This window comes from Gorilla gorilla, chromosome 18 (genome assembly GCF_029281585.2).
Source record: "Gorilla gorilla gorilla isolate KB3781 chromosome 18, NHGRI_mGorGor1-v2.1_pri, whole genome shotgun sequence".
Taxonomy (NCBI): Eukaryota; Metazoa; Chordata; class Mammalia; order Primates; family Hominidae; genus Gorilla; species Gorilla gorilla.
In genome coordinates this window covers 78,690,801-78,715,852 of record NC_073242.2, presented here as the reverse complement: position 1 = coordinate 78,715,852, position 25,052 = coordinate 78,690,801, and the positions used below count along the sequence as shown (strand labels likewise).

General features: G+C 51.2%; 1 protein-coding gene across 4 annotated transcripts in view; it reads left to right on the top strand.

Annotated features, from left to right (window-relative positions):
• Nucleotides 1-25,052, top strand: part of ZNF423 (zinc finger protein 423) — a 364,614-nt gene that overhangs the window by 207,292 nt on the left and 132,270 nt on the right. For all 4 annotated transcript variants that reach the window (XM_055364252.2, XM_055364250.2, XM_055364251.2 and 1 more), the window contains 2 exons: nt 9,942-13,156; nt 22,312-22,396. In XM_055364252.2, coding sequence (XP_055220227.1) covers nt 9,942-13,156; nt 22,312-22,396 — 3,300 coding nt within the window. The remainder of the gene's footprint in view (nt 1-9,941; nt 13,157-22,311; nt 22,397-25,052) is intronic.

Here is a 25,052-nt window from a genome sequence, read left to right as displayed (position 1 = left end):
TTGTGACTGACTACTCAATACTCTGGCATTTTGATTTTCCTGAGATATTAGCAATATGTGCGGTCCTACCTTCAGTTTTTCTCCAGAGCATGCTTTCTTGTAAGTAAATCTCTTAGAGTTTTTTTTTTTTCTTTGTTTTTTTTTTTTTTTTTTTTTTTTTTGAGATGGAGTCTTGCTCTATCACCCAGGCTGGAGTGCAGTGGCATGATCTCGGCTCACCACAACCTCCACCTTCTGGGTTCAAGCGATTCTCCTGCCTCAGCCTCCTGAATAGCTGGGAGTACCTGGAATTACAGGCATGTGCCACCATGCCCAGCTAATTTTTGTATTTTTAGTAGAGACGGGGTTTCTCCATGTTGGTCAGGCTGGTCTCGAACTCCTGACCTCAGGTGATCCGCCTGCCTCAGCCTCCCAAAGTGCTGGGATTACAGGCGTGAGCACTGCGCCTGGCCTGCTTAACAGTTCTTTTCTTAATCTTTTTTCTTTTTAGCAGCAAGAAGAAACCAGCCCATACCTTCCACAGTTTGCTTGGAAATCTACTTAGCTAAGTATCCAAGTTTATCCATGAAAGTTCTGCTTCCCACATAACTGTGAGTCATAATTTCACTTAGCTTTCTGCCACCAAGTATCAAGGATCCCCCTTCCTTCAGTTTCACTGTCAGTGCCTTTATTAATATCCATATTTCTCTTAATAGTCTGTTCATGATGATTTAGATATTTCCTAAAGTGATTTAGGTTTTCTCTAATGTGTTCCTTACTTTCTTCTGAGTCTTTATTAACAGAGTCATTAATATCCATGTTTCCATTAATCTGTTCAAGGTTACCTAGGCTTTTAAATAAATCATACTCCTCAAAATTCTTCTACCCTCTGATCGCTGCCCAATTCCAGAGCCACTTCCATGATTTTAGGTATTTGTTCTCATAGCACCCCACTCCTGGTACCAAAATCTGTCTTAGTTTGCTATTACTGCTGTAACAAATTACCATAAGCACAGTGGCTTAAAACAACAAATAAAAAATAGTATCTTACAGTTCTGTAGGTCAGAAGTCTGACCCAGATGTCACTGGGTTAAAATTAAGGTGTTGGCAGGGCCTCATTCCTTTCTGGATGCTCTTAGGGAAAAATCCATTTCCTTGCCTTTCCAGTTCTTAGAGGCTGCTCACATTTCTTGGCATATGGCCTCCTTCCATCTTCAATACTAGTAATTGCTGGTTGGGTCCTTCTCATATTGCATCACCTCAACCTCCTCTTCTGCCTCCCTCCTGCACATTTAAGGACCCTTGTGATTACCACAGACCCATGTGGATAATCCAGGATAATCTCTTTATTTTAAGGTCGGCCAATTGTCAACCTTAATTCCATTTTACCATGTCACGTAACATATTCATATGTTTTGGGAGTTAAGACTTGGACATCTTTGGGGTAATTATTATTCTGCCTACCACAATCTCCAGGTTTGCTTCTGCATAGGCTATTTAAGCAGCAGGCTACTTTACCCGCCATCCAGTGAGGAAAGAGGCCAGCAACATTCATCAGCGCTTGGCATCAGACCCAGCCTAGCCTGGTCATCCACCACTGACTTTGCCTCAATGGCAGGTGGGGTTGTAAAGCTTAAGACCTGTACCTGGTTCAAGTCACGGGGCCTCATACTGTGCTTGTGCATGGTGGACCTCAAGAAAGAGGGAGCAGGTCCAGCAGGGATATGGGCCTTGGACTGGCTCCAGGGCCTGGTGAAGCAGTGTAGCCTGGTGGTTAGTAAGTGGGTGGGGGCATCTGCCACTTGCAATGTCTGCGCGCTCAGAAGTTACTTTCCTTCTTGGAGTGTCACTTTGCACAGTTATAAAAAGGGGTTGTTAATAGTACCTACCTCATAGGGAATGTGTAAGAATCCATTGAGAAAAAGCTGGCAAAGGACCTGGCACATAGAAAATGTGTCATACAGCTGGGCGTGGTGGCTCACGCCTGTGATCCCAGCACTTTGGGAGGCCAAGGTGGGTGGATCGCAAGGTCAGGAGTTCAAGACCAGCCTGACCAAGATGGTGAAACCTTGTCTGTACTAAAAATACAAATATTAGCCGGGTGTGGTGGTGGGTGCCTGTAATCCCAGCTACTCAGGAGTCCTACCAAGGCAGAGAATTGCTTGAACCCAGGAGGCAGAGGTGGCAGGAAGCCAAGATCGTGCCACTGCACTCCAGCCTGGGTGACAGAGCGAGACTCCTCCTCAAAAAAAAAAAAAAAAAAAAAAAAAAAGAAAAGAAAATGTGCCATAAACAGTAACCACTGGATCTGCCTGTGACTTGTCATGTTGCTTCAGTTTCTCCATCAGTGAAATAAGATGAGGGAGGAGCTATGCACCCTCTCTTGCCCTCAATACACTGATGCTAGTTTTACAGGCAGGGATGTAATTGAGTTGAGGAGTATTCTGGGATGGATGGCTAGTTCTGGCATCAGGTGTGTGCAGGTACCCCTGGTTTCCCAAGAAGTGATCAGGAATATGCCCAGATGCCCCTTGAGCTCAATTTGGATCATTTCATGTCTGGAAAGCCACCTGCTTAGGCTCTGGCTACCTCTATGGGAACCACAATGTACAGTGTGCCCTGAAGCATATTCAGGTCTTGCAGCTCTTATTACCCCAGGCTCTAGGAAACACTGACTGGCTCTCCTCGGTTGTCCGGGCTGCTTTGTGTCCACTTTGGGCAACCCTCACCATCGGCTGATGTCACAGCTGACCTATCTGGCTGGAGATTCCTCTCCAGACTCCAACACAGTTCTACAGTATATTAGTTCATTCTCATGCTGCTGTGAATAAATACCCAAGACTGGGTAATTTATGAAGGAAAGAGGTTTAATTGACTCACAGTTGTGCATGGCTGGGAAGGCCTCAGGAAACTAACAATTATGTTGGAAGGGGAAACAAACATGTCCTTCTTCACATGGTGGCAGGAAGGAGAAGAATGAGAGCTGAGCAAAGAGGGAAGCCCCTTAATACAACCATCAGGTCTCATGAGAACTTACTCACTATTGCTAGAATAGCATGGGGGAAACCGCCCCCGTGATTCAGTTACCTCCCACCAGGTCCCTCCCACCACATGTGGGGATTATGGGAACTACAATTCAAGATGAGATTTGGGTGAGGACACAGCCAAACCATATCATACAGTATCTGTCAGGGCCTCTTGTCTCTCTGTGACCAACAGGATTTTGGGAACACCAAAGCCTCATCTCTCAAACAGAATGGACAGCTCCTTTTTTGGAAGAGGAAACCTGAAAAGTATCTAACATTGGGAGTCAGGAGACTCCTCTTTCCAGTTTGCTCAGTGCCCTTTGACTATTCCATTCCTACATGTCTCTGCTCATGGCAGACATCATCAGTTGATTGCAGCACTCATTTCTTTGGACCTGAGATAAGGCCTTGGAATCCTTCTGAACACAGGATTCTAGGCAACCACTACCAGTTAGCTGGGCTTGTAAGTTTTCTTCTCTTTTCTGGGCCTCAGCTTTTCCATCTGTATCATGTGGGATTGGGTAGTTGGTTCCTGAGTCTAGGGTCCCATTCCTCTGAGCTTAGGGAAGGGCCACAGTGATTCATATTCTTGGAGCTCTGTATGGGGGCAGCAGAGAAGCTCTGCTTGGTGTGTTACAAAGCTTTGTCCTGTCGGGAACTGGTCTCCTTGGCAATTTTCATTTTTCTGAAGAAACAGTTGAGTGGCAAGGAGTCTTTTTGGGGACTTTGTGAAGCACTGTAAGGCCTTTTTGTGTCTATCATGAAGATGGTCTTGATGGTTGGAGTATTGTACAAGGTGATCTTTATATTCATCTGGCAGGGGCTATAGAGAGCATGAATTCCAGCTTCCCATGAGCCAGCAGAGGCAGTGGAGGCCCAGCCTCCTGATGGACTCTCTGCCCGTTGCCCCAGCATGACTCCCACTGGTGCCTTTCTTGCTCTACTTGGCCTCTCCTTTGCATGGTCTGGAATGTCCTTGGGGCAGGACCAAGGTGGGATGTACCCAGGAGACCCTGCAGTATTCAGCACAGTCCTGGGCACAAGAGGCCCTGCGGACTGGGATGGAAACCTTATTCCAATGGCTGGATGAGCTCTTGTTCCCTCTGTAGGCTCACGGTTCTTTTTTTTTTTTTTTTTTTTTGAGTCAGAGTTTTACTCTTGTTACCCAGGCTAGAGTGGCATGATCATAGCTCACTGCGGCCTCAAACTCATGGGCTCAGGTGATCCTCCTGCCTCGGCCTCCCAAGTGGCTGGGGTTGCAAATACACATCACCATGCTTGTGTAATTAAATTTTGTTCTTTTTTTTTTTTTAAGAGACAGGGTCTTGCTATATTGCTCAGACTGGTCTCAAACTCCTGACCTCAAACGATCCTCCCACCTCAGCCACCCAATGTTCAGGGATTACAGGCATGAGCCACCATGCCCGGCTGGATGGTCATTTTTATTCACACAGATGGAACTGCCCAGCTCAGGAATGTCCTAGTAACCTGGAACTTCCTGGGCTCAGCTATCTTCCCCGCAAACTCAATGCAGAGAGTCCCCCTAGTGTTCTTTTTAGGGCCTCTTGCATAGCTTCGATGGCAGGAGTTCACTTCCTCTTCCATGTGTGCCCCCCACTGCAGGAAGTTTCCCCTTTTGGCCCACTCCTGTGAGTCTGTGGGCCAGTCACTCTCCTGCCTTGGCCCGAGCACCTTCTGCAGCAGCTCTGACCTTGATTCTCTGTGACAGAGGAGCCGTGAGCTGTGGCTCCCAGCCATTCTGGGCAGCCACTTGCACTGCTCTGCCTAGATGAGGTGTGTCCGAGGCAGTTTTACACACTGTAGCATCAGCCTGCTGAATTCATGTCCTGCTCCATGCTGGTCACCAAGTGTGACCACATGAGCTTGGGAATCACCTGGCTCTTTCTGCTGCTGACGTGTTCTGAAGCCCAGTTAATGTTCTTTTTTCTACTTAATTGAATTTTTATCAAAAATTCTCTCCTCTTTTATGCTTGTTTTCTTTCTCTTCCTGCAGCAGACAGCAAAAGCCTCATATAACCCATTTCCTATTTGGCCTTTTCGCAGGATTAGTCATTTTTAAATGACTTTAATCACCATTTTGCAAGTGCGTGTGTGTTTTTTTAACTCATTTTTGTTATAGTTGTTTGATTGCATTTACTCTGGGGGGCAGGGGAAGCATGGGTCTGTCATTAGTCATTGTACCTCCCACTTGATTTTCTCATGCTTTTCCTCCCAAAGTGGGGGGTGGGGGGGGGGTAGTGAAGCCTTGTGGGTGAAAACACTGACTGAACAGGACTAAGGGGGGTTCACATCCTGACTCTGCTGCCTGCTGGCTGTGTGGCACTAGGCAAGTCACTCAGCCACTCTGTGCCCTGGTTTTCTCATCTGTAAATGGAAATTATAACAGTCCCTAACTCATTAGCCTATTGAGAGGATTGAATGAGTGAGTACACATTAACTCTTAGAAGAATGCCTGGCACACAGCAAAATCGATGCAAGTATTTACTTGAAAATAAAAATGTAGCGACTGAACAGGACTTTCCTTGAACCCACCTTCTTCCTGAGTTCTGGAATGTTCATGTTGGAGGGGACTTTGGGATTGCCTTGGCCGCAGTTGCAGGTGTGTGTGTGGTGTCCAGCATCCAGCATGAGGAAAGTGTCATTGCTGTAAGAGAAGAGAACCTTGGGCCAGGCGCAGTGACTCACACCTGTAATCCCAGCACTTTGGGAGGCTGAGGCGGGTGGATCACTTGAGGTCAGGAGTTCGAGACCAGCCTGGCCAACATGGTGAAACCCTGTCTCTACTAAAAATACAAAAATTAGCCTGGCATGGTGACATGTGCCTGTAATCCCAGCTACACGAGAGGATGAGGAAGGAGAATTGCTTGAACCTGGGAGGCAGAGGTTGCAGTGAGCCGAGATCACGCCACTGCACTCTGGCCTGGGCCACAGGGCGAGACTCCTTCCCCCCCGGCCCCTGCCAAAAAAAAAAAAAAAAAAGAAAAGAGAACCGCTTTATCTGCTGACGCCCCTGTAGATACATCCCGAGCTTTGGCCTAGCTTATCTCTCTAGCCTGTTTCTAGAGCACTGAGCTAAGTCCCCCCAAAGCAAAATGCATTTGGAGGGGGTGGGATGGCAGCAGGCGAGGTTGAATGTTCTTTGAATAAAAGACTTTAAACAGGGCAATCTGAGTTTGGGACTTTATATGTCAACATGCCCATTTTCCCTGATTGGGCCTTTTCAGTTTAAGAAGCCTTATTTTCATTTCAATTCAGATGATTATAATCTCAGCAGTGGCTCAGCTTGTTGCTCCCAGAATAATACGCTTTGCTTTAGTTTCAAAACTTGTTTGCAGAAAAATAAAGCCAAGCAGCCAGCCTGCAATGAACCTTGGGTACTCTGGTGCCGGGCAGGTTAAGATTCTCCTTTTCAAAGCCTACTGGGTGAATGACTGATGTGGGGCCTCGGGACCAGGTTCTGTACTCCTACAGGATGAAGTTTGGCCAGACACTAAATGGGGCATCTGGCTTGGTACTGGGGGCCAGTTCCTCACCTCCCTGAACCCCACTTCCTCATCTCAGAAATGGGAATGTTACTGCAGACAGCCAGATATGGTTGTTGTGAGGATGAATAGAAATTAATTGCGATAATAGACGTACTTAGCACAGTGCTGGCACGTGGGACGTTCTCAATAAATGGAGCTGTTAATATTGTTAGCACTTGTGGCACTAATTAGTACTAATTCTTATTATTGGCAAAATAGTGCTTTTGTTTAACAACTTTATTGAAGTATAATTTGCATACCATAAAATTCACTTGTTTGAAGTGAGCAACTCAGCCAGTCTTTGGTAAATTTACAGAGCTGTGCAGTCTTCACCCACAGTCTAGTTTTAGACCATTTCCATCATGTCAGAAGGATCCCTGTCACCTGTGCAGCCAGTCCCTGCTCCCATCTCCAGCCTCGGACAGCTGCTAACCTGCCTTCTGTCTCAGATGCGCCTTATTCTGGACATTTCATGTCAGTGGCATAATAGTGCTTTCTCCTATTAATTTTTCTCATCCACTCCTCCCAGTGATTCCCTTTTTTCAGATGCATAAAGTGAGTGGTTAAGAGGAATGTTCAGGGCATGGATGAATTCATAGAGGACCTGGGAGGGCTCTGGCTCTGAGTGAGTGTCTTCTGGTCTTCAGGTGGTGTGAAAGGTTTAGGAGCAAATGAACCCTGGCAGAAATATCTGTTCAGGCTTGTCCTAGGGACAAGAGTGATAGTGGTTTCACCTGCCCAGTTGTTGAGACTTCTCCACACATCAGTTGCTGGGTGGGTTCCAGCCAGTTCCTGTGTCTCTCTGAACCCTGATGAGCCCCTCCCAGAAATGCAAATCATGGGCCAGCCCCAGCCCTCTTCACGAGGCAGGCTCCAAGGAGATCAAGTCCTGAGGTCCCTGGAGGCTTTACACGTGGGCCTCTCCCCTTCTTACCCATGCAGGAGTGGTCTTATTTGACTGTTTGGCCCCCAGAAGCTGGTCCAGGTCCACATCACGATAAAGCGGCCTGAATGTGGACAGTCCTGGCATCAGTCTCTGGCACTGTCATTTCCCAGAGCAAGTCTCTGAGGCCGTGCCTCAGTTTCCTCGTCTGTCCAGTGGGAGTGGACCTGGCCACTCATTTGCAGTTGCGAGAAAGCACTTAGCACTGAGTGCTGGGCACACAGGAAGGGCTCAGTGGCAGTTTGAGTGAGTCTGAGTGAAGACATCAAAATAATAAGAAGCCAGTCCAGCCTGGCCTGGAGCGGGGGCCGAGTAGGTCCCCTGGCCCCAGCCATCTCCTCCCTGGGGTCCCTTTTGTCTGTGCCCCACAGAGCCCAGTTGGCAAGAGCTGGGAATTGGCAGGCAGGGGCTGGGGCGCCTCCCACTGCATCTCCTCTGGGGAGCTGGCCACGACTGCTGCATCCTTCCCGTCTGCCGAGCCCGTCATGTGAGGCCCCCGGGGGAGAAGGTGCTGGTGCTCTGGGAGGGTGTTCCAGGAGGCCCCTTGAGCTGGGCTGGGGAGCTGGGCTTCAGAGGTGGGTTGGCTGCCGGGAGCCTTGCAGTCGGGAGCTTTGGAGAACTGCGAGCTTCGGAGAGCCGCATGCATCCCGGTTGAGCTGTGCCAATGGTGCCAGGGGGGTCAGGTGGATCTTCACACAATCAGCGCTGCGGGGGCCAGGGGGTGGGGGCGGGGCCTAGGACCAGGCTCAGCCCCAGCTGTGAGGGACCCCTCAAGACCCCCAAATCAGCCTTTGTTCTCTCTTTAAGTCTTAGGATCGGCCTGGGACAGCAGAGGCAGCTTGTGTGGAGAGCCTTGTAGGGAAACCACAGGTCTGTCGTGTGTGTGTGTGTGTGTGTGTGTGTGTCTGCAGGTGAATGTGTGTACATGAGCGTGTGCATGTATATTTAAGTTTGTGAGTGATAGTATGAGTGTGTGGGAGTGATGGTGTGAATGAATGTGTGTGATGGTGGGTGTTGTGTGTGTATGTAGGTAGGCGTGTGTATGCGCATGTGTGTGCCAGTGTTCACCCGTGCTGGGAGCATGGTGCGCCTGCCCCATCCCTTCCTGAAGGTCTGGGCTGCCTCTGGGCCAAGGTTACGTCTGGGTTACGTCTGTGAGGCTCTTCTGAAGACTCAGCCAGGCTGGCTGGCGGCTGGAGAGGCGGGGGCAGTGGTTTATTTCCTCGGGGTTACAAGAGCAAGGTCAGCGGAGCCGAATCTGAGCTTTTGTTTGTCTCTCCCCTGCCCGCAGCAGCCTGCGGTCTGTTTCATTCATTATTAAGTTTTAAATCCAGCCGAAGAGAAACTTGAGCCTTGGAACTCACTCCCTGCCCGGGCTGGCTCTGCTCGGCCCCCACCGGGGAATGTCTCTGGCTTTATTCACTGTGTCCTGTGTGCCTTTGTTTTCCCAGAAACGGCCTACCCTTAGGTTTGTTTAGTTTTCCTCTGAGGCTGGCCGGGCCAGCAAACGAGGGGGGTTGTGGGGGCTGTCCCCAGGGAGGGTGGGACTCGCTGGAGTCTGTACAAGGATTGCCTCTTCCTTGCCTTTGCAGTGGGGTTAAGGGTCCACCTGGGTCTGAGCTCTGTGGCCTTCCACGTCCTCATTCATCCTCCAATCACTGTCACCATCTCTCCATCTCTCTTGATCCTGGGTGGGGTTGGGGCAAATCCAGGGGTGCAGTGGAAACAAAGAAAACAAGGGTCTCAGGATGGCCTGGGCCAGGAAACCCACAGATGCCTCTTCAGTGCCCTAGGCTCACTTCCCACCTGAGCACTGGAGTCTGCTGTCTCTTGCCCTGTGATTTCACACCTCCTATGTCTTGTCTACTACCTGAAGCAGCAGCTTCCAGCTCCATCAGTCCACCCATCCCCAGAGAATGGTGCATTCTATGGCCAATCTGATAAGGGCATTTTTGTTGTTGCAAAATTTTGCCTGTGTTCATAAGGACCAGTGGGATTTCCTTCCCTCCAGGATTAGGGATTTGAGGGGAGTTGACTCCCAGGTGTGGATCAAGTGATGGGACTTGTCTTCCTTTTGGCCTATGGGACTGGTGGTCTGTGAGTTCGTTTCCAGTGACTTTGTCCAGGCTGCCCCTCCTTTCCCTATCAGGAAAGTGGCCAAGAGCCTCCCCTCTGATGGGGGATATCATGTCCTGCCAGGTCCAGGCAAGTGTTGTGAAGGGAAAAGGCGCTCCCCCTTCATTATCTGCCGCCCCTCTGGCGTGCCCTCTGCAGACAGGAAGGCCCTGGTGTCCACTTGCTTCCGGCCCCTGCCCCTCCCCACAGCCCCCTGCAGCCGTTGGCCAGCTGCACAGCCTCAGCCCGCGTGCTGTCGAGAAGCTGGCTCTGTCCTTGTTTCTCGGCAGCCCTGGGAATTGCCTCTAATATCCTCTCTGCCTTCTCTTGCAGATGGTGATGACGACCCACAACTCTCCTGGGTGGCCTCGTCTCCCTCCAGCAAGGATGTTGCATCACCCACGCAGATGATCGGAGATGGTTGTGACCTCGGCCTCGGCGAGGAGGAAGGGGGCACGGGCCTGCCATACCCTTGCCAGTTCTGCGACAAGTCCTTCATCCGCTTGAGCTACTTGAAGAGGCACGAGCAGATCCACAGCGACAAGCTGCCGTTCAAGTGCACCTACTGCAGCCGCCTCTTCAAGCACAAGAGGAGCCGCGACCGGCACATCAAGCTGCATACAGGCGACAAGAAGTATCACTGCCACGAGTGCGAGGCAGCCTTCTCCCGCAGCGACCACCTCAAGATCCACCTGAAGACCCACAGCTCCAGCAAGCCCTTCAAGTGCACTGTGTGCAAGCGCGGCTTCTCCTCCACCAGCTCGCTGCAGAGCCACATGCAGGCCCACAAAAAGAACAAGGAGCATCTGGCCAAGTCGGAGAAGGAAGCCAAGAAGGACGACTTCATGTGCGACTACTGCGAGGACACCTTCAGCCAGACGGAGGAGCTGGAGAAGCACGTGCTCACCCGCCACCCGCAGCTGTCCGAGAAGGCGGACCTGCAGTGCATCCACTGCCCTGAGGTCTTCGTCGACGAGAACACACTGCTCGCCCATATCCACCAAGCCCACGCCAACCAGAAACACAAGTGCCCCATGTGCCCTGAGCAGTTCTCCTCAGTGGAAGGTGTCTACTGCCACCTGGACAGCCACCGGCAGCCCGACTCCAGCAACCACAGTGTCAGTCCCGACCCTGTACTGGGCAGCGTGGCCTCCATGAGCAGCGCCACACCCGACTCCAGCGCCTCTGTGGAGCGCGGCTCCACCCCGGACTCCACCTTGAAGCCGCTGCGGGGGCAGAAGAAGATGCGGGATGACGGGCAGGGCTGGACCAAGGTGGTCTATAGCTGCCCCTATTGTTCCAAGAGGGACTTTAACAGCCTGGCCGTGCTGGAGATCCACCTGAAGACCATCCACGCAGACAAGCCCCAGCAGAGCCACACGTGTCAGATCTGCCTGGACTCCATGCCCACCCTCTACAACCTCAACGAGCACGTTCGCAAGCTGCACAAGAACCATGCCTACCCTGTGATGCAGTTTGGCAACATCTCTGCCTTCCACTGCAACTACTGCCCCGAGATGTTCGCCGACATCAATAGCCTGCAGGAGCACATCCGCGTCTCCCACTGCGGCCCCAACGCCAACCCCTCTGACGGTAATAATGCCTTCTTCTGCAACCAGTGCTCCATGGGTTTCCTTACTGAGTCCTCCCTCACCGAGCACATCCAGCAGGCCCACTGCAGTGTGGGCAGTGCCAAACTAGAGTCTCCGGTGGTGCAGCCCACGCAGTCCTTCATGGAGGTCTATTCCTGCCCCTACTGCACCAACTCCCCCATCTTTGGCTCCATCCTGAAACTCACCAAGCACATCAAGGAGAACCACAAGAACATTCCACTGGCCCACAGCAAGAAGTCCAAGGCTGAGCAGAGCCCAGTCTCGTCCGACGTGGAGGTGTCTTCCCCGAAGCGGCAGCGGCTCTCAGCAAGCGCCAACTCTATCTCCAATGGGGAGTATCCTTGCAATCAATGCGACCTCAAGTTCTCCAACTTTGAGAGCTTCCAGACCCACCTGAAGCTGCACCTGGAGCTGCTCCTGCGGAAGCAGGCGTGCCCCCAGTGCAAAGAGGACTTTGACTCCCAGGAGTCCCTCCTGCAGCACCTGACAGTGCATTACATGACCACGTCGACCCACTATGTGTGCGAGAGCTGCGACAAGCAATTTTCCTCGGTGGATGACCTGCAGAAGCACCTGCTGGACATGCACACCTTTGTGTTGTACCACTGCACCCTGTGTCAGGAGGTCTTTGACTCCAAGGTGTCCATCCAGGTGCACCTGGCAGTGAAGCACAGCAATGAGAAGAAGATGTACCGCTGCACGGCCTGCAACTGGGACTTCCGCAAGGAGGCTGACCTGCAGGTGCACGTCAAACACAGCCACTTGGGCAACCCGGCCAAGGCTCACAAGTGCATCTTCTGTGGGGAGACCTTTAGCACCGAGGTGGAGCTGCAGTGCCACATCACCACACACAGCAAGAAGTATAACTGTAAGTTCTGCAGCAAGGCCTTCCACGCCATCATCCTGCTGGAGAAGCACCTGCGGGAGAAGCACTGTGTGTTTGATGCTGCGACCGAGAATGGCACGGCCAATGGGGTACCCCCAACGGCCACCAAGAAAGCTGAGCCTGCTGACCTGCAGGGCATTCTGCTTAAGAACCCTGAGGCACCTAACAGCCATGAGGCCAGCGAGGATGACGTGGACGCGTCGGAGCCCATGTACGGCTGTGACATCTGTGGGGCGGCCTACACCATGGAGGTGCTGCTGCAGAATCACCGGCTGCGGGACCACAATATCCGACCAGGCGAGGATGATGGCTCACGCAAGAAGGCTGAGTTTATCAAGGGCAGTCACAAGTGCAACGTTTGTTCACGGACTTTCTTCTCGGAGAACGGGCTACGGGAGCACCTGCAGACGCACCGGGGCCCTGCCAAGCACTACATGTGTCCCATCTGTGGTGAGCGCTTCCCTTCGCTGCTGACGCTCACCGAACACAAGGTGACCCACAGCAAGAGCCTGGACACGGGCACCTGTCGCATCTGCAAGATGCCCCTGCAGAGCGAGGAGGAGTTTATTGAGCACTGCCAGATGCACCCTGACCTGCGCAACTCACTCACGGGCTTCCGCTGTGTGGTCTGCATGCAGACAGTCACTTCCACGCTTGAGCTCAAGATCCACGGCACCTTCCACATGCAGAAGCTGGCGGGCAGCTCAGCGGCGTCCTCCCCCAATGGCCAGGGGCTGCAGAAGCTCTACAAGTGCGCCCTGTGCCTCAAGGAGTTCCGCAGCAAGCAGGACCTGGTGAAGCTTGACGTCAACGGGCTGCCCTACGGCCTCTGCGCCGGCTGCATGGCCCGCAGCGCCAACGGACAGGTGGGTGGCCTGGCCCCGCCCGAGCCCGCCGACCGGCCCTGTGCCGGCCTCCGCTGCCCGGAGTGCAGTGTCAAGTTTGAGAGTGCCGAAGACCTGGAGAGCCACATGCAGGTGGACCACCATGACCTCACGCCGGAGACCAGTGGGCCCCGGAAAGGCACCCAGACGTCACCAGTGCCCCGGGTAAGTGCAGTCCACCTCATCCTGCTCCCTGCTCCTCTCCTTGGGGCTCCTCTGGTCCCCACAGGAACCACGTACCCTGAGTGCCGTGTTTCCAAGAAGCGGCGCTATCGCGCAGTGGCAAAACACAACTGCTGTGCTGTAGACTCCTTGAGTTTGAACCTCAGCACTGCCATTGCCTTTCCAGCCATGTGATGGGCTCATGTTATTTATCTCTCTGGGCCTCATTTGTCAAGTGCTAATGTATAAAATGGGAATAATAATTGTCCCAACCTCAGAGAATTGTTGTAAGAGGCCGAGGACATCATACAGGTAACGTGCCTGGCACAGTGGCTGATGCACAGTGAGGGCACCATGGGTGGTGGCTTGTGTCTTTGTTGTTGAGCTGGGGTATGACATACTCATTTGCTTATTGGGTCTCCTTAGGCAAGTCACTGACTTCTCTGGGCCTTAGATCCAGGATTCTTTTGACAGTTCATAGAGATCACACACACACAAGGGGCCGAGAGCCCGGCACTCATGGCTCAGTGGTGCTGGCTGTCATCACCAGCTGGTACTCTTATCACCAGTGGCATCATTTCAGTTAGTGCAGTTGCTGGTATGTGGAAGGCCCTTCGACATGGTTTCAATTGCTGTTATTGTTAATGACTGATTGATTCGTTCATCAAATTTTCCCTGTTCATCAAAGCACCCATTATGTTTGGAGGTGCCTGGGAGCCAAGGAGAACCAGAAATGGACCCTGACTTGGGACTTGTGGACCAGAGGGAGCCACAGGCCCATGATAAGTGGCTTTCAATGAGCTGGGGAGAAGTCTAGGCTATGGATGGGCCCACACAGGCCTTGGGTACAGGGGCTGAGGGGCACCCAATGGTGGGCCTGGAGTCTGTGTGGCCCTTGGGTGTCAGACAGCACAGGTGCGGGGTTCCCATTGAGTCTGTGTTGTCTGTTTCCAGACCAAGGAGGTGCCAGGCGGATCTCAGGAGTATCTTTCCCTCAAGGACCGCTGCTGGCACCATTGGCAGGGAGGCAGGATTTGGGGAAGGGCCATCTGCCATAGGCGCCTGCTGGGACACAGGGGTGTTTGCTGAGGGTGTTTTTCCTGGGACCCTGTGATTTTGAGGGGGTGAGGAGGGCAGAGGGGGAGAGAAGAGGGCCAGAGAGAGTGAAGGGAGGACCCCACAGTGGAAGGGGCCTCAGTGCCTGCTGACCTTGCCTTCTGGTGTTACACATAGGCCCACGGGAGCCAAGAGGGCCAGGGGACCCGTCCGTGGATATCTTCCTGAAGAGAGGAGAACTTGAATGAAAATAGCGAGGCCGGGTGCTGTGGCTCACACCTATAGTCCCAGCACTTTTTGAGTTTGGAAGATCAAGGCTGCAGTTAGCTATGATCACACCATTGCATTTCAGCCTGGGTGGCAGAGTGGGACCCTGTCTCTTAAAAAAAAAAAAAAAAAAAAAAGCCAGGTGCGGTGGCTCACGCCTGTAATCCCAGCGCTTTGGGAGGCTGAGGCAGGTGGATGACGAGGTCAGGAGATTGAGACCATCCTGGCCAACACGGTAAAACCCCGTCTCTACTAAAAATACAAAAATTTAGGTGGGCATAGTGGCATACACCTGTAGTCCCAGATACTCACGAGGCTGAGGCAGGAGAATTGCTTGAACCCAGGAGGCAGAGGTTGCAGTGAGGCAAGATCACACCACTGCATTCTAGCCTGGGTGACAGAGGAAGACTCCATCTCAAAAAAAAAAAAAAAAAAGAAAGAAAGGAAGAAAAAGAAACAGAGCTGCATGTCTGGCTGGGGCCTGGAGTCTCTCCTCAAAGTCCTGTCTGGAGTGGAGAGCTCCTTTTAGGGGCTATAGCAATACCCCACCCTCTCAGGGCCCTTTGTCTGAGCCAGGGTTCTAAACAGGGCCCCAGGAGGACCCCCTCCAGGGGCTGAGCATGGGCACTGGTTTCTGCTGCCCCGCTCTGTCCCCCTCAGCCTTTCTAGGGGGGGCATAGGTGCTCTCAGGGAATGTTTCGGCCCTGGAGTCAGGTGGCCTGGGTTGAAATCTCCTTCTCCCAGGACCCAGCGGTAATTTGACCTCTCTGGGCCTCTGTGTTCCACTACGAAGCCAGAGGTAGTGGCAGTGGTAATGAATAGTGATAGTAATGGAATAGTAATAGAGTCTCTCCTGGGCTGACATCTCTGCATCTAGGGAGAAACTGGGGGGCCTCTCTGGTTTTTTAGCCATTATCTGCTCTGATTGGTCACTGCCTGTTCCCCATCATTTGTGAACCATTGTGACTATTTCTCATGCTGACCTTAGCGTTTTGCTCTGAGGATTAAATGTGTAAATTAAGTGCCAAGCACATAGTAAATGTCGCTGATATTTTTCCCTTTTACAATGGCAATCCACACTCATTGAGGAGTAAGGACTTGCCAAGCACTTTCTATTTAATCCTTACAATATTTCATGTTGTAAGTGAGGAAACTGAGGCATAGCACAATGAGGTTGCTTGCCTCAAGCCCCCAGCTTTCGAGAGCTGAGAGGAGACTTGAACCCAGGCAGGCAGCATCTGCACCACAGCCCCTGGTCTTGACCAACAGTCCACCCAGCAGCTCTGGACCACATCCTGGCTGCAAGAAGGGAAAGGCCAGCTGGGGTGGGGTTCCGGGTGGTCACAGCTGTGCTCAGGCTGTGGGGCAGTGCAGCTGGGCTGGGTCACTGTGCCTGCTTCTCCTGGGTGCCCCTCAACCCGGATCACCCCTCCCTTTCTGGCACTGCCCACCATGGTGCTGGGTTTTCTCATGGCCAGGGAGCTGTTTCTAGAGCCTCCAAAGCCTTGGGCTGTGTGAGCCTCCCTGGAGTGCTCTGCATCCGGCATCAAGCACCACTTTTATCAAGCACCACTTTGTGAAAGCCCCTACTATGTGAGTGGTGCTCTGCTGGGCACCAACTTTTAGGTCATCTCTGTAGCAACAATCCAGGAACCTTGCTGTGGCCTGTGTTTTGGCAAAGAGGGGCTCCAGCTCAGAAAGGTGATGCCATATACCCAAGGATGCACAGCTGTGCGCGGCTGTGCAGGGACTGAAACTCAAGGGGACCGTGTTTCTCGGGGGCCCCCAGGCCTTCCTCTCCCTGCCTTTGGGCCTTGTGTGAGCAGGGTTGAGCTGAAAATCATGGCTCTGCCTGCCTAGAGGCCCGGGGAGATGGGCTGTTGCAGAAACAAAGCCCAGGTACCTCCCCAGCCAAGGCGGCATTCTCTGGGGCCTTGCCCCCTGCGTGGGCACACCTGGGGACAGGGGCCCAGATGTCAGTTAGCCCAGCCCTTCCCTCCCTGAGGACCCACTCATGTAAGAACAGACTCTGGGGGTTTCACAGGGGCTTGGGGGCTGGCAGGCTGGGACCCTCGGGAGTGTATCCATAGCAACCAGCTCTCAGAGGACTGGGTTCCTGTGGGGATGAGGCTGCTGTCGGCTGGAGCATGAAGCATTGAAGTTCCACCTCCCCCTCTGTTTATGGGTAATGACAACATCACCCCAACTCGAGACCAGCACGGGCAGACCCTGGCCATCCATTGATCCTGCAGATCCCCACGGTGCCTTTCTCTGCTGGGTGGGACAGCCCAGGTGTTCTCATACCCATTTTACAGCCAAGTAAACAGATATCAAGGTTAGAGGGCCTATCCAGATCCCACTAGCTTTCTGTCACCTAGACCAGGCCTGGAAGCAGATCTGGGACATGGAGCTGAGAATGGCAGCTCAGACAGTGGGCATCGAATTCCAGTTCTCCTACTCACCAGCAAGAGGCTCTGACCAAGTGATGCAGCCTCTTGAAACTCCACTTACCCTATCCCTAGGGTGGAGCTTGCAGAGGGTTTGTGAGTATTTAGCATAAATGCTGCCCACACATGGCAAGTGCTCAGTGAACATTGGCAGTGCTCACGATCATGGAAATATAACAGCTCTGGCTGGCTTTTCCTTCTCTCCTTCCTGTCTTGAAGGGCCTGGCCATTTCTTCCCTGCCCTCCCTCTCCTGTCTTTGCCATTCTCAAGTGTGTTTTCTTCCTGCCCGGGGCCCCCCTCTGCAGTTGCTCAGGGCTGTGTTGGGGGAGGCAGCCCTGGCCACAGGCCCTGGAACTCAGCTCTAGTTCTCCTGGGCTGGGCCCCAGGGAAGGGGCTTATGGCAAGGGAGGTGCTTTGAGTGCCAAGTTCTGTCTTTCTGTAATTATGTCTCCTAGTGGGGGCTGAAGCTGCAGGAGGAGGGGGTCTCCAGGGGGGTTGAGAGTGGGGACAGACTAGGAATAGATGTTGGGGTGAGGACTGGAGTCCAGCCATGCTTGGAGGGTTTGGGGGCTGGTGAGCCTGTGTGTGTATGTGCCTATGTGTGAGTGCACATGTGTGCACTTATGAGTCTACATGTGTGTACATGAGGGTGTGTGGTATGTGTGGGGATGGGTCTGTATGTATACTTGTGTCAGAAGCTGTGTGCATGTCTGTGGGCGTATTTGGGAGTACCGGTGTGTGTACTGGGGTTGCGGTGAGTGAGCTGACTCATCCAGCGTCTCTGGATGAGTGTGGACATGCCCATCTGTGTGGCCTTGTTCACCCATGTGGATGGCCCTGCTTCTCTGGGGGTTGCACATATGTATCTGTGTTACAGGTTGCTGTGTGTAGGGGTTGCGGGTGTGTCTGTGAAGGTCTTGTGTGTTGCTGGTGAGTTGGGGTGAAAGTGAGCATGTGAATGCACACGTGTGCTTGCACATCTGTGTGTGTCTTGTCTGTATGTGAGGGGTCAGCCCTTCTCCCGGCCCCTCCCTTGGGAACCCTCTGAACCCTATGAAGCCCAGTGCCCCACCAGGAGGGGCTCAGTTATTGGGCAGTGTTCTTCCTATTACCAAGGGGTGGCAGAGAGGCATTTGAGGGCAGCCTGTTTTCCTGCCCAAGCCCCTGGGGATGTATTTTCCAAGCACAGTGAGCTCCCTTTATTCACCTGCCCCTGAGAAGATCAACCAAGTCACTGTGATCATGGACTGTTCCCTGCATGCCTCTGGACCAGCCATGGCTGCAGCCTCTAGAGACTTGCACCCAAGCAAATCGCCATCCTTGGAGGGGGGACGTGGTCGTCTGCCCGCAGCCATTGCTGCTGGTTGGTACCAACCCCTTCCTCCCACCCACCCACCTATAGGCCTGGGCGGTCCTCATCCAGCAGGCCTCCCATGGGCTTCCTTGTGATGAAGCTTTCCTTCCTGGGATGTGCTTCATTCATTAATTCACTCATTCCATTCATTCGTTCATTCATTCAACCACCAAAGGCTCTTGCACTTTGCCAAGCAGAGTAGGTGAGGGCACATGTGAGACAAAAGGGATGGTTTTGATGCTGGAGACGCCCGAGGTGGTTCCTCTCCATGACCATGGCCCTGGAGTTGACCTGAGATGTGTACTCTGGGCTGCATCTCCTGAGAAGACCTCAGGCCCTGTAGTCTCCTTGTGGCCTGGACGTCTTCCTTTGTCTGTGGCAAGGCTGGACTCCCCAGCCTTGTCTTTCTCTCCACCCTGCCCCCGACTTACCTAGCTCTTCCCAGGGCCTTTCCATGCAGAGTGCCTGTGTCTGGGCCCCAGGCTGTGGCCTGTACTCAGGACACAGCGAATCCCCCAGGTCTTCTGAAACACTGTGGGAAAGGCCCCTGGTTTTGTCAGAGTGGGTCCTGGAGCCTGACGCATCCAGCTTCGGCTTTTCCAGTTGTTTCTTCATTCATTCATTTGTTCAAGCAGCATTTTCTTAGTGCCAATAATAATCGTAATAAAAGTTAAGTAATTATTATGCACTGACTGTAGGTAAGGCCTGCGCTAGGGTGGTGTGGGTCCAGGACACTGAAGTCATCTTTGGTTCTCTTTGTCACTTCTGCCTGAACAGACTCCTCTGCATATGTTATTCTGCAACTTTATGTGTTCAGCAAACGCTTGTTAAGCACTTCATGTGCTGCCTCAAAGGTAGACAAAACACATTCCTGGCTCTCTGGGTGCTCATGGTGCAAGAGGGGAGCAGATGAGCCAATCCACCATGACACAACAATGTATTAATTACCCAGGGTCCTTTAGCATAAGTTCAGGGGTGTGGAGGGGGTCCTGGACCCATTCTGGGGTGAAAAGAGAAGGCTTCTCAGAAGAGATGACATTTGAATTGAGTCAAGGATGGAGGGGGTGTTGCACGTAGAGGAACCAGCACAGGCAAAGGCCTGTAGTTACTTAGGGAACTGTGGGTGTGGGTGGAAAGAGGGAAATAGGAACAGAGAACAGGTAGGATAAAATAGAAATTAATTCAAAAGATGGTAGGATTTAAAATCAACCATATTGACAATTACACTAAGTATAAATGGAGTTGAAATTTCAATCAAAAGGTAGAGATTGTCAGATTAGATGCAAAGAAAAAAGCAAGACTCAATTGAATGCTATCTACCAGGCCTGGACTATAAATATAAAGACACAGGTAGTTTAAAAGTAAAAGGAAAGAAAAGTGTGCACCATGCAAGAACTCATCATAACATTTCAGAATGATAAAGAGGGAAGTAGGAGCTGAGATGGTCAAGCTCCCTGGTAGTTCATCTGGCTGCATAGTTGAGGGTTGGGCATGGGACCTTGGCCAAGAAGTGTGAAGTCCTGCTCCCTTTTCCAGAAGTAAGAGAAGCCCTCTCATCCCAGGAACCAAAGTGGTCTTCAAAAAACTTGGATATTGTGATTCCCAATACCACCCCTCTTTCTTCAAAAAACCCCACAGCCACAGTCCTTCCCTCAGATGGGCAACACCACCTCTGTCCCTGGGGTGTTTCAGAACCATCTGGGATTAGTTGTGTGAGTGAGGTTCACTCTTTGGAACAACTCTTCAAGAAGCTTTGAAGCTTCTCATCTCAGTTTTTCTGCCCTCAGCTCCCACAGGCAGCTGGTACTAGCCCCTGTGTGTGGAAACCAGCTGTAGGAACTCTTGGGGTCATTTGTGCTTAGGGCAGATGAGGAGTTCCTTAGCCACCCTTGAACACCAGAGTTGGCAGGAACAGTGTCCCCTGCTCAGCCACATGGTTATTAGGGTAAGTAAATGGATGAGAAGGTTATTGGATAGGTAGAAAAATAGATAGATGGATGGATGGATGGATGGATGGATGGATATGTGTGTAGATGGACGAATGGGTAGACAGACAATAGGTAGGTGGATGGATGGATAGACTGATGGGTGAATAGATGGATGGATGGGTGGGTGTATGCGTGGATGGGTGGATGTGTGTGTGGATGAATGGGTAGATGGGTGGATGTGTATGTAGATGGATGGGTGGGTAGATAGAGGATGGATGGGTGGGTAGATGGAAGATGGATGAATGGGTAGATGGGTATGTGTGTGTGTAGATGTGTGGATAGGGAGATGGATGGGTAGATGGAGTATGGGTGGATGGGTGTGTGAGTATATAGATAAATGGGTGGGTAGATGAAGGATGGATGGATGGGTGGATGGGTGGGTATGTATGTAGATGGATGGATGGGTAGGTGAAGGATGGATGGATGGTTGGAGTAGATGGATGGATGGGTAGATGGAGGGTGGATGGATAGGTGGATGGGTGGGTATGTATATAGATGAATGGATGGGTAGATGGAAGATGGATGGGTGGGTATGTATGTAGATGGATGGATAGGTAGATGGAGGATGGATGGATGGGTGGAGTAGATGGATGGATGGGTAGATGGAGGATGGATGGATGGGTCTATTGGTGGGTGTGTATGTAGATGGGTGGATGGGTATATGGATAGATGGGTAGATGGAGGATGGATGGGTGGATGGATGGATGAATGGGTGAATGGATGGGTGTGTATGTAAATGGATGACTGGGTAGATAGGTGGGTATGTATGTAGATGGGTGGATGGGTGGGTGGGTGTTTATGTAGATGGATGGGCGGGTAGATAGAAGATGGATGGATGGATGGATGGGTAGATGGAGGATGGATGAATGGGTAGATGGGTATGTGTGTGTGTAGATGTATGGATGGGGAGACGGATGGGTAGATGGAGTATGGGTGGGTGGGTGAGTGAGTATAGATAAATGGATGGGTAGATGGAGGATGGATGGATGGGTGGAATAGATGGATGGATGGGTAGATGGAGGATGGATTGATGGGTGGATGGGTGGGTATGTATATAGACAGATGAATGGGTAGATGGAGGATGGATGGGTGGGTATGTATGTAGATGGATGGATGGGTAGATGGAGGATGGATGGATGGGTGGAGTATATGGATGGATAGGTAGATGGAGGATGGATGGATGGGTGGGTATGTATGTAGATGGATGGATGGGTAGATGGAGGATGGATGGGTGGGTATGTATGTAGATGGATGGATGGGTAGATGGAGGATGGATGGATAGGTGGAGTAGATGGATGGATGGGTAGATGGAAAATGGATTGATGGGTAGATGGAGGATGGATGGATGGGTGGATAGGTGGGTGTGTATGTAGATGAATGGATAGGTAGATGGAGGATGGGTGGGTATTATGTAGATGGATGGATGGGTAGATGGAGGATGGATGGATGGGTCTATTGGTGGGTGTACATGTAGATGGATGGATGGGTATATGGATGGATGGGTAGATGGAGGATGGATGGATGGGTCTATTGGTGGGTGTGTATGTAGATGGATGGATGGGTATATGGATGGATGGGTAGATGGGGGATGGATGGTAGATGGATAGATGAATGGGTGGATGGATGGGTGTGTATGTAAATGGATGAATGGGTAGATGGGTGATTGTGTATGTAGATGGGTGGATGGGTGGATGGGTAGATGGAGGATGGATGGGTGGATGTTTGGATGGATGGGGTCATGGGTAGATGGATTTGCCCTTCTAAGCAAGGAGGACTCCCCTCAGCTCCCTTAAAGCTTCACCTTGAGATGGCAGTTTTCCCAGATCTAGCAGAGAAGCAGCTCCCTTGGAATGTAGCTTAATGCCCCTTCCTCAGTCTGGTAGAGCTGGATTTAGAGGAAGGTGGGAAGAGAATGGCCTGGGGAGACCTAGGAGGGGACTGGAACCATTCTGGAAAGTCTTGACCCAGGCCCCCTAGGAACTTTTGCTTTCTCCTTTTTCCTACCTCCTGCCTCTCTAAATCTTTTATTTTTGGTTTCCAAACAGAAAAAGACATACCAGTGCATCAAGTGCCAGATGACCTTCGAGAACGAGAGAGAGATCCAAATCCACGTTGCCAACCACATGATTGGTAAGAGAGCGTTTCCTCCCAGCCATGCTGGAGCTACTCTTTGGGGTTTTAAATTTGCGGTTCCAATCATCATTTTACTGGCTTTTAGGCCAAAGGACAGAGTCACTGCTGCTGTTTCTGAGACATTGTACATGGGAGTGAAAATGTCAGAATGGGGGCCCTTTCTCCATCTGAGCCTTCTTGTCGCAGCTCCACTCACATTATAATCAAACTTTTGACAATCTCTTCCATTTTCCAGCATAAATTTCCCTCCGTTTCTGAAACAAAGTGCTTTCCAGTTGTCAAGCACTCAGGAGCAATTATGCTTCAATTTTGTGTGTCATGACATTGAATAGATTTAACTGCTCACATTTCCCTACTCAACATGGTGAATTCCTCAGGCACATTGTCAAAACAGAACGCTTACAAAGTTATTTCAGTACTTTTCCCATTCCTCTTCAAGTGGTTTTGGACTTTGGAAAATTCAGCCTCTCTAGAAGGGCAGCTTGCAAAGTTCTATGGAGTTCACACACTTGGCACAAGAGACCCGGGAAGCTGTGAAGTCCCCTCTACCTTGGATGGGTGGATGTGGTCTCCTTGGCAGCTAGGGGTGCCCTCATTGTAGGAGAGGGCACAGCTGGATGTTCTGATGTTCTGATAGGCATGGAGGTTCTAAGGGAAGGGGCTGGCCTGGGATGGGCTGGGGCCTGGGAGAGCTTCAAGAAGCCTGGTACCCTGGGTCTTTGTTGGACATGTGATCACTTTCTCCAAGACTCTAGTCTGAGCAGTGAAGTTGCAGTTATGGGTTGAACTTCATCTTTTTGTTAATTTTTTATTTTAGACGGAACCTCACTCTGTTGCCCAGGCTGGAGTGCAGTGGTGCAATCTTTGCTCACTGCAACCTCTGCCACCCGGGTTCAAGCGATTCTCCTGCCTCAGCCTCCCAAGTAGCTGGGATTACAGGCACCTGCCACTGCGCCTGGCTAATTTTTCACCATCTTGGTCAGGCTGGTCTTGAACTCCTGACTTTGTGATCCACCCGCCTCGGCCTCCCAAAGTGCTGGGATTATAGGCGTGAGCCACCACGCCTGGCCTGAACTTCATCTTTACTTCATCTCTGTTTTTCTTCTTCTAGCATCTTTTCATTGTTGTCTTAATAGCTATGCCATCGGAGTACTGGTTTACAAAACCCTTTACTGCGTACATTTAGAAAACTTCTCATAAGTGAGCAGCTTAATGAATTTTCATGAACTAAACACACTTGTGTAACCCACACACAGATCAAGAAACAGACTATTTCCAGCATTTCAGAAGCTTCCCTCTTGGGCTCCTTCAGGCCCTCCCTTACCACCAACAGGTCATCACGATGCTGTTGTCTAATAATATAGGTTGGTTTTGCCTGATTTCTACTTTATGGAAATGGAATCACAGTTTCTACTCGTTTGCACCTGACATCTTTCACTTTTCACATTATTGCCTCTAGTTGGAGATCATGCCTCTCATTGGTGTATAATAATCTGTCACAGGAGCATGCCAACCACTCTTTATCTGTTTGATTCTTGATGGGCCCATTCTGAAATAGTGCTGGCGTATTCATGGACATGTCTTCTTTTGTTTTGTTTTGGTTTGGTTTGGTTTTTTTTGAGACAGAGTCTCACTCTGTCACCCAGGCTGGAGTGCAGTGGCACGATCTCTGCTCACTGCAACCTCCGCCTCCCAGGTTCAAGTGATTCTCCTGCCTCAGCCTCCCAGGCAGCTGGGACTACAGGCATGCAGCATCGCCCCTGGCTAATTTTTTTGTATTTTTAGTAGAGACAGGGTTTCACTATGTTGGCCAGGCTGGTCTCAAACTCCTGACCTCAAGTGATCTGCCCATCTCAGCCTCCTGAATTTCTGGGATTACAGGCATGAGTCACCATACCTGGCCCCATGTACATATCTACTGATGAACATATGTATGTGATTTTATTGTGATTATAGGGATATATAGATATTATATTTTGTGTTTATATATAATACATTATATACTGTTATATACTATATTCTTTATATATGTAAATATGTATATAAAATGGGAATATAGGATTTGGATGGACTTGCTGAGTCACAGGTTAAATGATGTTCACCTTTAGTAAATACTGACAAATACATTTCTGAAGTGGTTGTATGGACTTAACGCCCCCACCAGTGGTGTATGAGAGTTGGAGTTTGCTCCAAATTTGTACAGCCATCAAGGTTTTGTTTAAGGTTTGCACTGCAAAGGCCCTTCTTTAGTGAAGGTGCTCTCAGGGCAGGTATGGGTCCCCTGGTCCCTACCTAGCCACAGCATTGGCCAGTCCCCCTGACCCCCAACCTATCTGACAGCCTCTGCCCCCAGTGCCTTGGAGCCAGTCTCCTGCAGCCACTGACTCGCAGTCGTGTGTATGGTGGGGCTCACCTGGTGGAGAGTGGGGAGGAGGGGCCCAGGAAGAGCAGGTGGGGGCCGTGGGAGCTTGGCCTGACAGGCAGATTGGTGGCTTCTTAATTTCTCCGTCCGAAAGCCCCCTGCTGAAGGATAAGAAGGAGCACTCCCCTGTCAGTCACTGGCTGCTGAGAGTCCTTTCACGGAGTGTCAGGGAGGTGAAGATGAAGATATCTAAAAATGTTTGCTTTTGTAGCAGGTGTTAATGCGCGTTCC